At 45.5% G+C, this 13,722-nt stretch overlaps 2 protein-coding genes across 3 annotated transcripts in view; one reads left to right on the forward strand and one right to left on the reverse strand.

Moving 5' to 3' along the window:
• Positions 1-956: 956 nt before the first annotated feature.
• The window catches only part of LOC136131757 (solute carrier family 22 member 1), a 32,769-nt gene continuing 20,003 nt past the window's right edge, over positions 957-13,722 (reverse strand). Inside the window, exons 8-11 of one of the 2 annotated variants that reach the window (XM_065888472.1) lie at positions 11,269-11,377; positions 4,937-5,049; positions 3,654-3,753; positions 957-1,154 (exon numbers count right to left, since the gene is read on the reverse strand). In XM_065888472.1, coding sequence (XP_065744544.1) covers positions 1,046-1,154; positions 3,654-3,753; positions 4,937-5,049; positions 11,269-11,377 — 431 coding nt within the window. In that variant the 3' untranslated portion in view covers positions 957-1,045. Of the gene's footprint in view, positions 1,155-1,685; positions 1,693-3,653; positions 3,754-4,936; positions 5,050-11,268; positions 11,378-13,722 lie in introns of those variants that run through there. The other variant, XM_065888473.1, reaches the window with a different exon arrangement.
• Positions 8,328-9,223, forward strand: LOC136131994 (large ribosomal subunit protein eL42-like). The gene is made up of 2 exons (XM_065888781.1): positions 8,328-8,383; positions 8,890-9,223. Exons 1-2 carry the CDS (start codon positions 8,328-8,330, stop codon positions 9,221-9,223), a joined length of 390 nt encoding a protein of 129 aa, XP_065744853.1.

The following is a 13,722-nucleotide window of genomic DNA, read 5'->3' on the forward strand; positions in this document are numbered from 1 at the left end:
ACAAGTTCCACTCCGAGAACGCGTTCGAAGTCCAATTTGTTCCTAAGTCCTGCAAAGTTAGCCTAGGTACCCAGCTAACACAATCGGCTACATAGTACTGTGCTGTAATGGGTATATAATGCTTTTCACAAAAACATACATAAAAAACAAACACAAAAAATAAAGAAAACATTGTTAATCTTACAGTACGGTAACTTGAAAGGCACAGTAGTCCAGCACAACAGCCGGCATCCAGGGGCTGGCATCGCGTGAACAGGCAAGAAGAGTTACTGACTGGAGGAGGGAGAGGAGGTGGGAGATGGTAGAGCTGAAGGATCGTCAGCAACAGGAGACGGAGGGCGAGCTGCAATGTCACGCTCGCCTGACTTTGATGGAACCGACGTTCATATCTTTGAAAGTTCACAACTTGAAGGTTCATACGTAGAGGACTTACTGTATATCTATTTAAAATTTCTGTGGCTTCCCGGGTGGCGCAGTGGTTGAGAGTCCGCCTGCCGATGCAGGGGACACGGGTTCGTGCCCCGGTCCGGGAAGATCCCACAAACCACGGAGCGGCTGGGCCCATGAGCCATGGCCGCTGAGCCTGTGCATCCGGAGCCTGTGCTCCGCAACAGGAGGGGCCACAACAGTAAGAGGCCCGCGTACCACAAAAAAAAAAAAAAAACAAGTGCCCTCCAAGAAATCTACATGTTGAAATACTTTTGCCAACACAGGCACCTACAAATACAAAGACATTTTCTTTCAGAGAGTGAATAAAACAATACTTATTCTAGGAAACCAGTTACGGAGGTCTCTTTTATAACAGTATTTAAATTCTACTGGACCTTTCAAATAATTTAGATAATTAAGTACCTGGTAACCACCAACAGCTTTCACTGGAAAGGATAAGTAGATAAAAGACAACCAGGGCTTTGAGAGACTTAAAACAAAGAAAATAAAACAAAAAAAACACAGTGTTCTTTAGAACTGATATTGACTTAGGGGCAGGCAAGTAGGAGGAAAAGCTTAGGGCTTCTGAGCAATTCTTCAGAGGATCACTCTGTCCTCATCTCTGCCACCCGGTCCCCAGCGGAGCATCTCTCTCGGGTGCCTGCGAGTTGAATTCTGATGTTTGGACCTGAAGGTAAATCTTGTTTTCTTTGGGCTTTGCTTTCCTGTAGCAATCAAAAATTTAAAATCTAAGTTAAAACACATAATGGGGGACTTTCTTGGTGGCGCAGTGGTTAAGAACTCGCCTGCCAGTGCAGGGGACACGGCTTTGAGCCCTGGTCTGGAAAGATTCCACATGCCGCGGAGCAACAAAGCCCGTGCGCCACAACTACTGAGCCTGCGTACCACAACTACTGAGCCCACGTGCCACAACTACTGAAGCCCGTGCGCCTAGAGCCCGTGCTCCACAGCAAGAGAAGCCACCGCAATGAGAAGCCCACGCACCACAACGAAGAGTAGCCCCCGCTCACCACGACTAGAGAAAGCCTGTGCCCAGCAACAAAGACTTAGTGCAGCCAAAAATAAATAAATAAATTAATTAATTAATTAAAATTAATTCAATAAAATACATAATGGCTTGACGTACCCAGGAATAAGTCTCAAAAGAAGAGGTGAGAACAAGAACAGCAGGTGACAAAGAAGACAAGGGTCAGCAGAGACCGCCAGTGACCAGTTCTGGTTCTCTGCCTGTTTTGCTATGGCCTGTGTGCTAAGAACAGTTTCTTACATCTTTAAATAGTTTTCGAAAATCAAAAATAAAATATTATTTCTTGACACTTGGAAATGAGATGAAATCTAAATTTCAACATCCATAAATAAAGTTGTGCTGGAACTCACAAACCCATTCATTTGTGTACTGTCTGTGGCTGCTTCCGTGCTGAAAGGGCAGAACTTAGCAACAGAGACAATGTCCCCGAAGCCAGAAATATTTACTCCCTGGCCCTTTAACAGGAAGAGTTTGCCAACCCTTCACACAGAGCACCTGTTGTGTTGCTGCCTCACTCCATCACCTGACAGTCAACATTCCATTTTGAAGCTGGGGACTTTGAGGGTATCTGTCATTATTTCTTTCATCTGTAGAATGGGTATGCTAATGACAGGAGCTGCCTCGCCATGTTTTGGGAGGATGGAGTGAGAAGGCACCTGAAACTCAGTGAAGCTGACGCACCATGAGCCCTCTGTTAGCTAGAGCTACCACTACTCCCATTCCCTGGCCTTGTTTCCTGGAAAGTAGGGAAGAAGGTGTCATTGAAATGATCTCTCCGGCAATAGACTGTGGCCACTATTTATGGAATTAGGAGAGCGGAGAAAGCAGATAATGAAATAAGTGATGATTATACTTTGTGCAGGGCATTATCAAGAACACAGGGTGAACAGGGAGGTGTTGGGCTCAGAGCAGAAGCCCCTGGCCTCACCTGGCAGGCCAGGAATGGCTATGAAGATGGAGTGAAGGGATAAACACAACATCTTAAAAGATGACAAAGTGCCTATTAACAAATTATAATGAAACATTTTACAATCAGAGAGTCAACCTTAGCTATATATGTCTACGACTTGGGACCAACAAGAAGCTTATTGCCAGCAATTACAAGATGTGTTTACAGTTAAAATAGAGTGTCTGTCCTTTATCAGCACTGAGAAATGCAGATTTCCTCAAAGCGAGGAGCACAGAGGGCCTGAACGGGTATCGACTGTCATTAAAAGTTCAGGTTTCCAGGTTCCCCCATTCATTTACCAAGTCAGAAACCTAGAAGGCCCAGGAGTCTGCATTCTTCTGCATACTAAGTTTGAGAGTCACTGAGGAAAGCACACCATATGCAAGAAGAATAGAGAGAATCTAAGATTTATTGGATACCTACTATGTGCCAGGCAATGGATTAGTCGCTATCACCTGCTTTATCTCATTGAACTTTCACAGCAACCCCCTCAAGTATTATCGTGGCTATTCTTCAGGTGAGGAAATGAAGGTTATAGGGTTCCATGACATTCCCAAAGTCACTTGGCCAAGTAGGCGACCACCCCTGGGCTGAACCGAGGCCTTAATGAGTCCACGGAGTCTATTCTCTACTTCCCAGGGACACGTGTGTCCTTACTGTGGGATCCAGAGAACCGAGCCTGTAACGACCACATCATCAAATGCTTTGTCTTTCTTCCTTTCCTCTTTTTTTTTTTTGTGGTACGCGGGCCTCTCACTGTGGTGGCCTCTCCCATTGTGGAGCACAGGCTCCGGACGCACAGGCTCAGCGGCCATGGCTCACGGGCCCAGCCGTTCCCCAGCATGTGGGATCTTCCCGGACCGGGGCACGAACCCGTGTCTCCTGCATCGGCAGGCGGACTCTCAACCACTGCGCCACCAGGGAAGCCCCTTCCTTTCCTTTTTTATGGCTTTAAGGGTAGGACCTGGGACTCCATTGAGCACTTGTCCCCATCATAGGAATGAAAGTTTTAAGTCATTCTTCTTTGTGAAGGAAGTCACTAAGGAATCTGAACCAACAATCGCTAAAAAGACAGAAGATTGATTTAAAAATTGCTTCCAACTCAGAGCTGTTAACTCGGGGGGTGACCTGGGGACCTTGGTGCTCCATGTGGCCAGCATCACAGACAAATCATTCTATCTCACAGTTTAGACCAGACGACTGTCTGCCCCAGCACCCAGGGCTCACCTCCGCAGGTTCTCCGCGTCCTTGATGGTCTCTGGCAAAGCGACCCCCTTGGTCTCCGGAAGAAGCAGCGTCACTCCCCCGGCAACTAGCCCCAAAGCCGCTTCAGATGAGACAGATTTCACATGGAGCCGTTAGAGCATGGTCAATACCATTTACATATGATGACAGCTAACTAAAGAGATGCCTAGGTAACACGCATGTGAGGGTCACTTTTAAAAAGTTGGGAACATCTAGAAAATTAAAGCAATAGAATAACTGGGGAAATGGCAGAGTAAGAAAAGGGAATATCATCTTTGTTTTACTTCCACATAAGTATATAGTTCCACAGTAACTGATGTTTAAGTATTAGGGGGATTTATTGATTCAGGTACTTCAAAAACAATATGGGACTCAATTTTGACTAGTTACTATATATACAAAATACTGTATTAATTTAACATAATATAATATAGTATTTGTATATACTAACCATAATTTATATATTATCGTTTATATTCAATAACTATAATATATATTATATACAATAATTTGTTGTAATATATAATAATATGTAATTATATATACTTTATAACATACATTATATATAAACTATAACATTATATTACAGTTACTATATATAAATATTATGTTACCATATATACATTTGATATGGAGCCTAGGTGATATGTATGTGGGCAGTGTGGGCCTCTCTTGTTACTCATCACTCCCTGTCGCCCCTCGTGGGTTCGCCTGGGCCCAGGCATGGCAACTCTCTACATGGGCAGCCGTTTTGCCCTCCACCGAGTGGCAGGTTTGGGAAGAGGTGGGAGAGTCCCCTCCTCCTTCTCTAACCCAATATAATCAGTAACAAAGCTGATACTAAACTTCGATTCCCATTTGTCCCCCTGTGTCTGCCGTCAATTGTTAAGATCTGGAAGCAGAAGAGGGATGATAATCTAGCATCTTCAAACCTCTAGCAATTACATGCTAAATACACAAAAATTTGGAGTCAAATTCGTAAGAAACCAGGAGGCTATGTCAAATATTCTCTCCCATTCTATTCCATAGAATGAATTATTGGACTCCAGAGCCATAGGACATAAACCTCTGGCCCCCACCTTCTAGGAACAGCATCTTATCTTCCCCGTGAGGCAAGACAGAGTGAACCAGGAGCCAGTGAAAGAGCAGGAGCCATCCTTCCCTTCTGTACACTCGCTGGGGGGTACCATTTGCTCATCAAATAGTTCTCGAGTATTCACACTGAGCTGGAAACAAGGAATGATAAATGTTTCACGAAATCTTACCAAACAAAACGAGTGGTAAGCCTTGCCAAACCTCCATCAGCCTGAAGACCAGGAAGGGGGTGATGACCCCACCCAAGTCACACAGGGAGGAACACACCATCACTCCAAGGTTCCTGATAAAATACAGATAACAAAAAAGATGACATCTCTGTAAATCAATTTTCCAAATGGTAAACTTGTTTTAAAGCAAACACACCATTCCCGAACCTCCAGGGAGGGGAGAGGGGCTGGAGATGGAGTTAATCACTGATGATTTAATCAATCACACCTACATAATGTGCCGAGAGGGTGGCACACCCCAACTCCACAGGGATAGAAGCACCTGTGCTCAGGACCCTTCCAGACCTTGCCCTGTGTACCTCTTCATCTGGCTGTTTCTATCCTTTATAATAAACCAGTAAATGTAAGTGCTTCCCTGAGTTCTGTGAGCCATTACAGTAAATTACTGAACTCAAGGAGGGGCTCATGGGAATCTGATTTATAGCCAGTGGTCAGAAGTGTAGGTGTACAATGCGGGGCTTGCAACTAGCATCTAAAGTAAGGGCAGTCATGTGGGACGAAGCCTTAACCTGTGAAGTCTGCACTAATTCCAGGTAGTTAACGTCAGAATCGGATTTTGTCAGAATTGTTTGGAGATTGGAGAATTGGTTGGTGTCATTAGAGTTCTTTCTTTCACATAGAGGGACAGGGAAGGATAAAGAGAGGATATTAAGAAATGGAGGACAAAGAAAGCCAGAGGGGAAATGTAAGGAAACTGTCTACTTGAAATGACCTCCCTCTACATCCCTGACAACAGTCTGCTCTGAAATCTACTCTGTCTTATAGGAATATAGCCACTCTGGCTTTCTTTTTATTAGAGTTCACATGGAATACCTTTTTCCATACTTCTACCTTTAAACTATCTCTGCCCTTAAATTTAAAGTTAGTTTCTTGTAGACAGCATACAGCTGGGTCTTTTTTTTGCCAACCTGATATCATTTTCCTTATCTCTGAAAGACTTTTACATTTCTTGTAGTACAGGTCTGCTTGTGACGAATTTGTTCAGCTTTTATATATCTGAAAAAGGTTTTATTTTCCATCCATTTTTTGAAAGTTTATTTTTTGATGAGTCAAGAATTCTAGGTTGACAGTTTTTCTTTCAGTACATCAAAGATGTTGTTCTACCACCTTCTTGTTTGCATTGTTTCCAATGAGAAATCTACTGTCCTTATCATCTTTGTTCCTTTTTCTGATGTTTTTTTTCTCTGACTGCTTTTTAAGGTTTTTGTGATGTGTCTTTCTTGATGTTGTGTGTGTGTGTTCTGGGTTTGTTCTGTTACACGGCATATGCCACTTCAAATTATAAATCCAAGCATTCTTTTATTTTCAGACATTTTCTTCAAGTTTTATTTTTTTTCTTGAAGTTCTTTTGTTTCATTATTTCAGTTATCTTCTGGGGAACATATGTTTAAACATGATCTCTAAGCCTTTTAAATTCTGCTTATTTCAATCTAATTTTGCAATTCTTAGGCCTGTCTTGTCTTTACTATATCAGTTCTCCTTTTAATGCTTTCAAAGTAGTTTTCAGTTGTCAAATATTTTAATTTTTCTTTTTGTTTTTTTTCAGCCTGAGCTGACTTCATCTATTGTCTTATCACATAGTCTCCCAAGAACTTGCATCTCTGCTTTACACTCTTTTTTTTTTTTTTTGCGGTACGCGGGCCTCTCACTGTTGTGGCCTCTCCCATTGTGGGGCACAGGCTCTGGACGCGCAGGCTCAGCGGCCATGGCTCATGGGCCCAGCCGCTCTGCAGCATGTGGGATCTTCCCGGACCGGGGCACGAACCCGCGTCCCCTGCATCGGCAGGCAGACTCTCAGTCACTGCGCCACCAGGGAAGCCCTACACTCTTACTTTATAGAGATGATTGATTCATTAATATTTTGCATTTAGCTGTAGTATATTTGGCCACACTTTTTATTCGCTTTCTGACAATATTTTTCCCTGTGCATTTTCTTCATTTGCCATTTGCTTTTCCTCTTCCTTTCCCCCTTTCATCTCATGATATATTTGTATAGCTCCTGGGCAAGTTACTTTTTAATTTATTCTTCTTTCAGTACTATGATTTCTTTCCGTCTCAGCTATTTTAGAAGGATTTGTGGGGAGGGGCACGTTCTAGGCTACTAGAAGTTTTCTTTCTGACCAGGGTTGTCTGTGATTAGATGCTTTGGCCTCTCTTATCCCTAGTCTACAGGGGCTGACAGTACAGGACTTCTCACCCTTCAGGGTCTCTCTCTTCCACCCCACCTCACAGCACACTGCTCCCTCAAAAGCTCCTGAATGTTCTCCCATAGCCTTGCCCTCCCTGGCTCATCTCCAGCCATACAACACCCAGGGGAGGAAGCATATGCCCCCAGCCCTGCATCCTCCCTGTTATTGCAACAAGGGCTTGTGGGTTAGACCCTTCAATGTACACTTCCTATTTTGGAAAACCACTGGCCTTGTCTCAAATTTGCTGTCACAGTGAGCTTCCCTGGAGTCTTCCAGACCCTCTTAGACTCACTGCATTAGGCAGCCCTTCTTGTTCACTATTGTCTTTCAGGGTCATCCTAGTTTCAAAAATGGCATTTGCATTTTTTTTTCTTCTGTTTCTCATTCTTCTAATAGCATTAGTGTGATTTCCAAGAGGAGGAAAAAAAGACACCATTATTTTTTTTTACAATTTTAAGAAAATAAGTCTTAAAAAGAGAGAAAAATTTGATAAGCACACAGACGCTAGACGAAGTGAAGAACTAGGCCCCTTCTTTAAAGGTCATACATCTGTGATACTTCATTCGTTCATTCTACAAGCACCAGGTGACTGGTTAGTATAGCTGTAGAACAGCGTCAGGAGGCACAGGGAGGTATGACATGTAGTTCCTGCTTTCAAGGAGCTCATAATATAGTGATGAGGTAAAAGCAGGGGGATGATTTTCAACACAAGGCATAGCATACTGATGCCAAAAGAATGTTCTTGACAGTATATGTTGCAGACAGTTAGAAGGAGGACGCCGTTCAACTCTAAAGCCTCCTATGAATGAGAAGCAGGGTCAAAATGGTTTAACTAGAAACTGTTTGCACTTGAAGTGTTTGTAAAGTAATAATCCCTTTTTTCCAATTTCAATTTGATTCAATTGATTGAAAATATCGAAACTTTCATGACTGCCTTACTTTTGTGTGTGGATCAAGTTTAAGTTATTTCTGAACACCTGGCCTCCCTTCCTAATTACTGAGAATCCTCATTAAACTGACTCTCTGCACAAACAGTCAAGGGCTCCTTGAGGACATGTCACTTGGCCTTCTTCCACGCAGCGCCAGGCACTCAGAACCTTTGGTAGTTTACATTCTGAGTCAGTCCCCTGGGTCCAGTGGCCATGACAATGGAATTGTTTGGCCCAGCTATTTTAGACTCGGCTCAGAACTGCCAGATGTAGGTTTTTCTCTTTCATTTGTCTTCGTCTCTTTGTACTCATTCCAAGCAACCTTTTCCAGATGAGAATATGAGAGAGGGCCTTTTAACGAAGGGATGGGCAGGAGAGAGGAAAGAGTGAATCAGAGTCACCCTTGTGTCTTCTGGCGTAGGGAGGGGTTCTGAGAGCTGTCCCGCTGTAAGAGGGGGATATGGGGAGCTGGAATATTTCTTAGGCTTCACTGGTCTGATGACATGGGGAGAAGAAACAATTTATATAGAGGAAAAACGAGTTTAAGGAAATCTGCCAAATTCTAACAAAGGTCAGAATTAAAGCTTTAAATAAAGTGGTTAATTACTTTTACAATAAAAATGCTCTTCATTTGGGGCTTCCCTGGTGGCACAGTGGTTGAGAGTCCGCCTGCCGATGCAGGGGACACGGGTTCGTGCCCCGGTCCGGGAAGATCCCACGTGCCACGGAGCGGCTGGGCCCGTGAGCCATGGCCGCTGAGCCTGCGCGTCCGGAGCCTGTGCTCCGCAACGGTGGACATTCCTAAAACCCGCCGGACTTTCTGTAAGAAGTGTGGCAAGCACCAACCCCACAAAGTGACACAGTACAAGAAGGGCAAGGATTCTCTGTATGCCCAGGGAAAGCGGCAGTATGACAGGAAGCAGAGTGGCTATGGTGGGCCGACTGAACCGATTTTCCGGAAAAAGGCTAAAACTACAAAGAACATTGTACTGAGGCTTGAACGTGTTGAGCGGAACTGCAGATCTAAGAGGATGCTGGCTATTAAGAGATGCAGGCATTTTGAGCTGGGAGGAGATAAGAAGAGAAAGGGCCAAGTGATCCAGTTCTGAGCTTCATGTTTTGTTTTGTTATGAAGACAATAAAAATTTGAGATTGTTTACTTCGTTTAGTCTCAATTGTTTATTTATTTATTCATTTTGGAAGGGAAATAAACTAGTGCCATCAATAAAATTCTCCCCGGGGAAAAAAAGAAGTCACAATAATACCACCATTTCCAAGAATTACTTGTTTTTTTAAAAGCTGGCGACACCAAGGACTGGTGAGAATGTAGAACGACCAGCTCTCTCACGCGCAGCTGGTGGGACAGAAAATGGTGCGGCCACTTTGAAAAACATTCGGACGGTCTCTCATGAATTTAAACTCACATCCACCACGTGACCCACAAAGCAACAATGATTGCGATTACCAAACACGAAACACACTCATACTACGTCATAACATTGACATTCAGTCCAGGAATCCTCCACCGTAACCGCTCCTTTACTTTGCAGTGAAAACTGATTTGTATACTTTTTGCCTCTGAGTCCTTGTGGGATTTTTTTTTTATTCAAACAGAAAGTCACAAAACTTATAATCACCCTCATCAGTTCACTCAGTCCCACGTAATTATTCACTCCTAAGTTTTTACCTAAGAGAAATGAAGACATATGTCCACTCAAAGACCTGTATGTGAATTCTTATTGGCAGCTGTATCGTAATTACCCCTATCTGGAAAGAGCCCAAACCTCCACGAGCTGGGAAATGGACAGACACATCATGGCACATCTTCCACACACGGGACCTACTCAGCAATAAGAAGGAACGAAGCACTGATACACGCCACAGCGTGGATGGGTCCCGTGATGCCAAGTGAAAGAAGCCAAACACAATAGGCTACACGCTATGTTTCATTTACGTAACATTCCGGAAAAGGCAAAACCACAGGGAGAGAAATCAGACCAGTGGTTGCCAGGTACTGGAGGTGGGAGGGGAGAAGATGGTCCACAAAGGGATATGAGGAAGCATTTGGAGGTGATGGAAATGTCTCTATATTACTTTGACTGTGATGGTGGTGAAACGAGTATAATCAACACTAATCAAACTGTACCTTTCAGGGGGAATTTTGCTCTAAGAAAATTCTACTTCAACAAACCTGACTTTAAACAATGAGTCATCTAGGCCTGTTGCTATGTTTACAGAGTCATCATGGGAAAAGCATCAGCTTCAAGGTCAGAAAGAAGCGGGTTCTTGGTTGCCAAGAGGGTGAGGGGGTGGGGGAAGGATAGACTGGGAGTTTGGGATTAGCAGATGCAAACTATTGTATATAGAATGGATAAACAACAAGGTCCTACTGTAGAGCACAGGGAGCTATATTCAGTATCCTGTGATAGACCATAATGGAGAAGAATGTGAAAAAGAATATATATATTATGCATAACTGAATCACTTTGCTGTACAGCAGAAATTAACACAACATTGTAAATATACTTCAATGAAAGAAAGAGAGAGAGAGAAAGGAAGGAATAAAGGGGGGAAGGAAGGAAGGAAGGAAGGAATGGGGAGGGAGAGAAAGAAAGAAAGAAAGTGGGTTCTTGTCTGGGCCCTGCCACTTTCTAGCTGTGTGACTCTTGGAAGGTCTCTTTCTCTTTGTAAACCTCAGTTTTCTCATATGTAAAATGGGTATCACAATGATATTATAGGATGAGCCGCAGCCCACGTCTGGCAATGCTCTGTATGTCACTGTACAAATATGAACTGCTCTGAAGCAAGTTATGTCCAGAGGTGTCAGTGGAGCTGCGGAAGTTTAGACAACTGGTCGGCGCTAAGGACAGGGTTGCACCTCAGCCTCCCACGCGCCGCCCAGGGCTCTCTCCTCTGTGCCAGACGCCTTTTCTCTTGCACTTGCCCTCCGTACAGGGCACGATGCGACCCTTAGTCCACTGAACCTGTGCATTTCACCTTCTCTACCAGATTAGGCGAGGGCCCTGTCTTTGACGCCTAGCCCCTATCTCATTGTCAATCCACCCTTGGGGCATCTTGGCGGATGGTCCTCACCGAGCTTGGCTGGCCCACAGCTCTGCCAGCGGCCACCCAGCCCACACCACCGTGCACTCACCTGAGGAACGTAGGGTACAACTCAGCATTCACCAGGCACACCATCTGGAACGCGAGGGTGATTCCCATTCGGCCAACACAAGCTACCACGATACTCAACCAGTGCAGATCTGGAGAAGAAACACACAGAGGGCATAGAGAGCAAGTGAGGACCGTGCCCGTGGAGTTGCCTTCAGAGCTGGAAGGACCGGAAAGATTGTCTTATCTGACCCCTCCATTGTGGATACGTAAGCTGAGTTCTGAAAGGTTTCGGGACTTGATGATGATGCATGAGGGGAGGCCCCGCTGGGCAGAGGGACGAATGTGCTTTTCGAATCTCAGCTCGGCCTCCCGTCAGCGGTGGGACCTGGCAAATGCTTTACTTCTTCTTCTTTTTTTTTTTAATCAATTAATTTATTTATATTTTGGCTGTGTTGGGTAGCTGTGGCACGCAGGCTCAGTAGCTGTGGCTCACGGGCTTAGTTGCTCTGCGGCACGTGGGATCTTCCCGGACCAGGGATAGAACCCGTGTCCCCTGCATTGACAGGCGGATTCTTAACCACTGCGCCACCAGGGAAGCCCACGATTTACTTCTTCATGCTTCAGTCTCCTCAGTTGTAAAATGGGAATAATTTTACCCAGCTTATAGGTTGTTGTGAGATTTAGAGATAATACGTGTCAGATGTGCACCGTGACCACTCCATCAGTGTTGGCTTTTTAATTATCGTGGATACTGTGGTTGCTGGCACGGTGCCTGAAACGTAATAGGTCGTCAACAGCATGGTTCTCTCGGGCAGACGTCCTGGGGCTGGTAGACCAGATTTCTCATCCTCAGTCTAGTGTTCATTTCCCAACACATTTTTTAACCCAAACACCTTTCAGAACAGTCTGAGAACATGAGGAAAGCGAACCGTCATCTCCTCCCAGGAGACTGCTCTCGGTTCTTGATTAGCTGGAGGTACAGGAAGCCCTCTCCTTCCTGGGGCGCCATCAAAGCAGCAGGCACCATCATCCACTTCACCTGGTTGGTAGGTGTTTACCCGAACCCTAAACCACCAGTGGCTCCTGAGACAGGCCAGCTCACCAACAAAGCCTCTGGGGTCACAGAGAGCGTGTCATCTTGGCCCTTGTCCCCACGAGCCAGCTACCCATGGAAGGCATGCTTCCTTCACTCTGCCAGCATGAGGCTCCCGGGAGAGTGGACCCGGCGGCGCTAGGACCCAGATGGCCCAGGGCCATCATAGTCTCTCCAGGTCTCAGTTGCCCTCCGCCTGGTGGAGAACACAAGCCAAGCCTTTAGTTAGGGACCACACCTCCCAGCTCCCAAAAGATAGAAGATAAAGGAATTCACTCAGATATCTAGAGGGGGGCCCTTGTCACAAATTCTGTGGCCTTTGATCGATTTGGCAAGATGCTCTCCTGGACGTGCACAGCATCCCTGCCCTCAGAGAACTGCCCTGCCTCTGTCGGGGCCCGGGCCACTCTCCTCAGCAGCCAGAGGCCCAGTTAGAGCCACAGTCCCGCCGCGTGGCCGCCCTGTGCAGAGCCAGGTGGTTTCCTTCCATGATCGGGATAAAAGCCACACTGGCATCTCCTGCTAACCCCCGACCTCACTCTGGCTGTCCTCGCCCCCGCCTGCCCAGCCCCAGTCACAAGGGTCCCGCCGCTCCTCCTCCAGTGCCAGCTCTCCCCATCCACGGGGTCCTCGCTCTTGCTGCTCCCCTGCCTGGAAAGCTCCTTCCCCGGATGTTTACATGGCTCGTCCCCACTTCATTCAGGTTTCCTAAGGCCACCTGTGACCACCAGACAAAGAATTATCGCCCCGTCCCTCTCCCTCCTTCTCCTTCTCATCTAGAACATAAGCTCCACAAAACAGAAACTTTCTCTGCTTTGCTCACATCTGAGATCCTAGGGCCGAGGTGCCTGCTACATCAAGTGCATAGAAGGTAACTGAAATATTTTCTTGTTGCGGGGGGCGGGGGTGGCAGTGAAGGTTTATCATCTAATGTGATGGGGACTAAATGGGGGCAAGCAGAGAGGGCGGGCACTGGGAGGAGGGTCCTGGGGGGGTGCAGGACAGAGGGGGTGATGCCTGAGTTCCCTCTCAGCTTCGGCATCACCTAAGGTTTATCCCTGAGGTGATAAACGGTCTCAGACCTAAGGCTCCCTCTCAGCACTCCATGCTGTTACTAAAAAATAAAAAATAATAAAAATAAAAATAAAAATCTGCCCATTCATTCCATTTTACCAGGATTCCAGAAAAAGGGAGATGGGGAGAAAATGGGTAAAATCGATTTCAGATGCACTCTGCCTCTTTTCCTGCCTTCTTTGTTCTCTCTCCACGAAAGGAGGGAGAAAAAAACTTGACTTACATTTTTCCATCTCTTTAAATTTCCAGCCTGATCTATAGAACCTGGTTCTTGAGAATACAGATTTTACAGGACGTTTCCCGTAATATGCTATCCAAAAGCCTGCC

Source organism: Phocoena phocoena, chromosome 12, assembly GCF_963924675.1.
Source record: "Phocoena phocoena chromosome 12, mPhoPho1.1, whole genome shotgun sequence".
NCBI lineage: Eukaryota > Metazoa > Chordata > Mammalia > Artiodactyla > Phocoenidae > Phocoena > Phocoena phocoena.

What these genes read in the sequence shown, in the direction of transcription:
- LOC136131994 (XM_065888781.1), top strand. Translation starts at nt 8,328, where the DNA reads ATGACAATGGAATTGTTTGGCCCAGCTATTTTAGACTCGGCTCAGAAC. An exon ending in TCGGCTCAGAACTGCCAGAT is followed by an intron (nt 8,384 to 8,889) that starts GTAGGTTTTTCT and finishes GCGCGTCCGGAG; the next exon opens with CCTGTGCTCCGCAACGGTGG.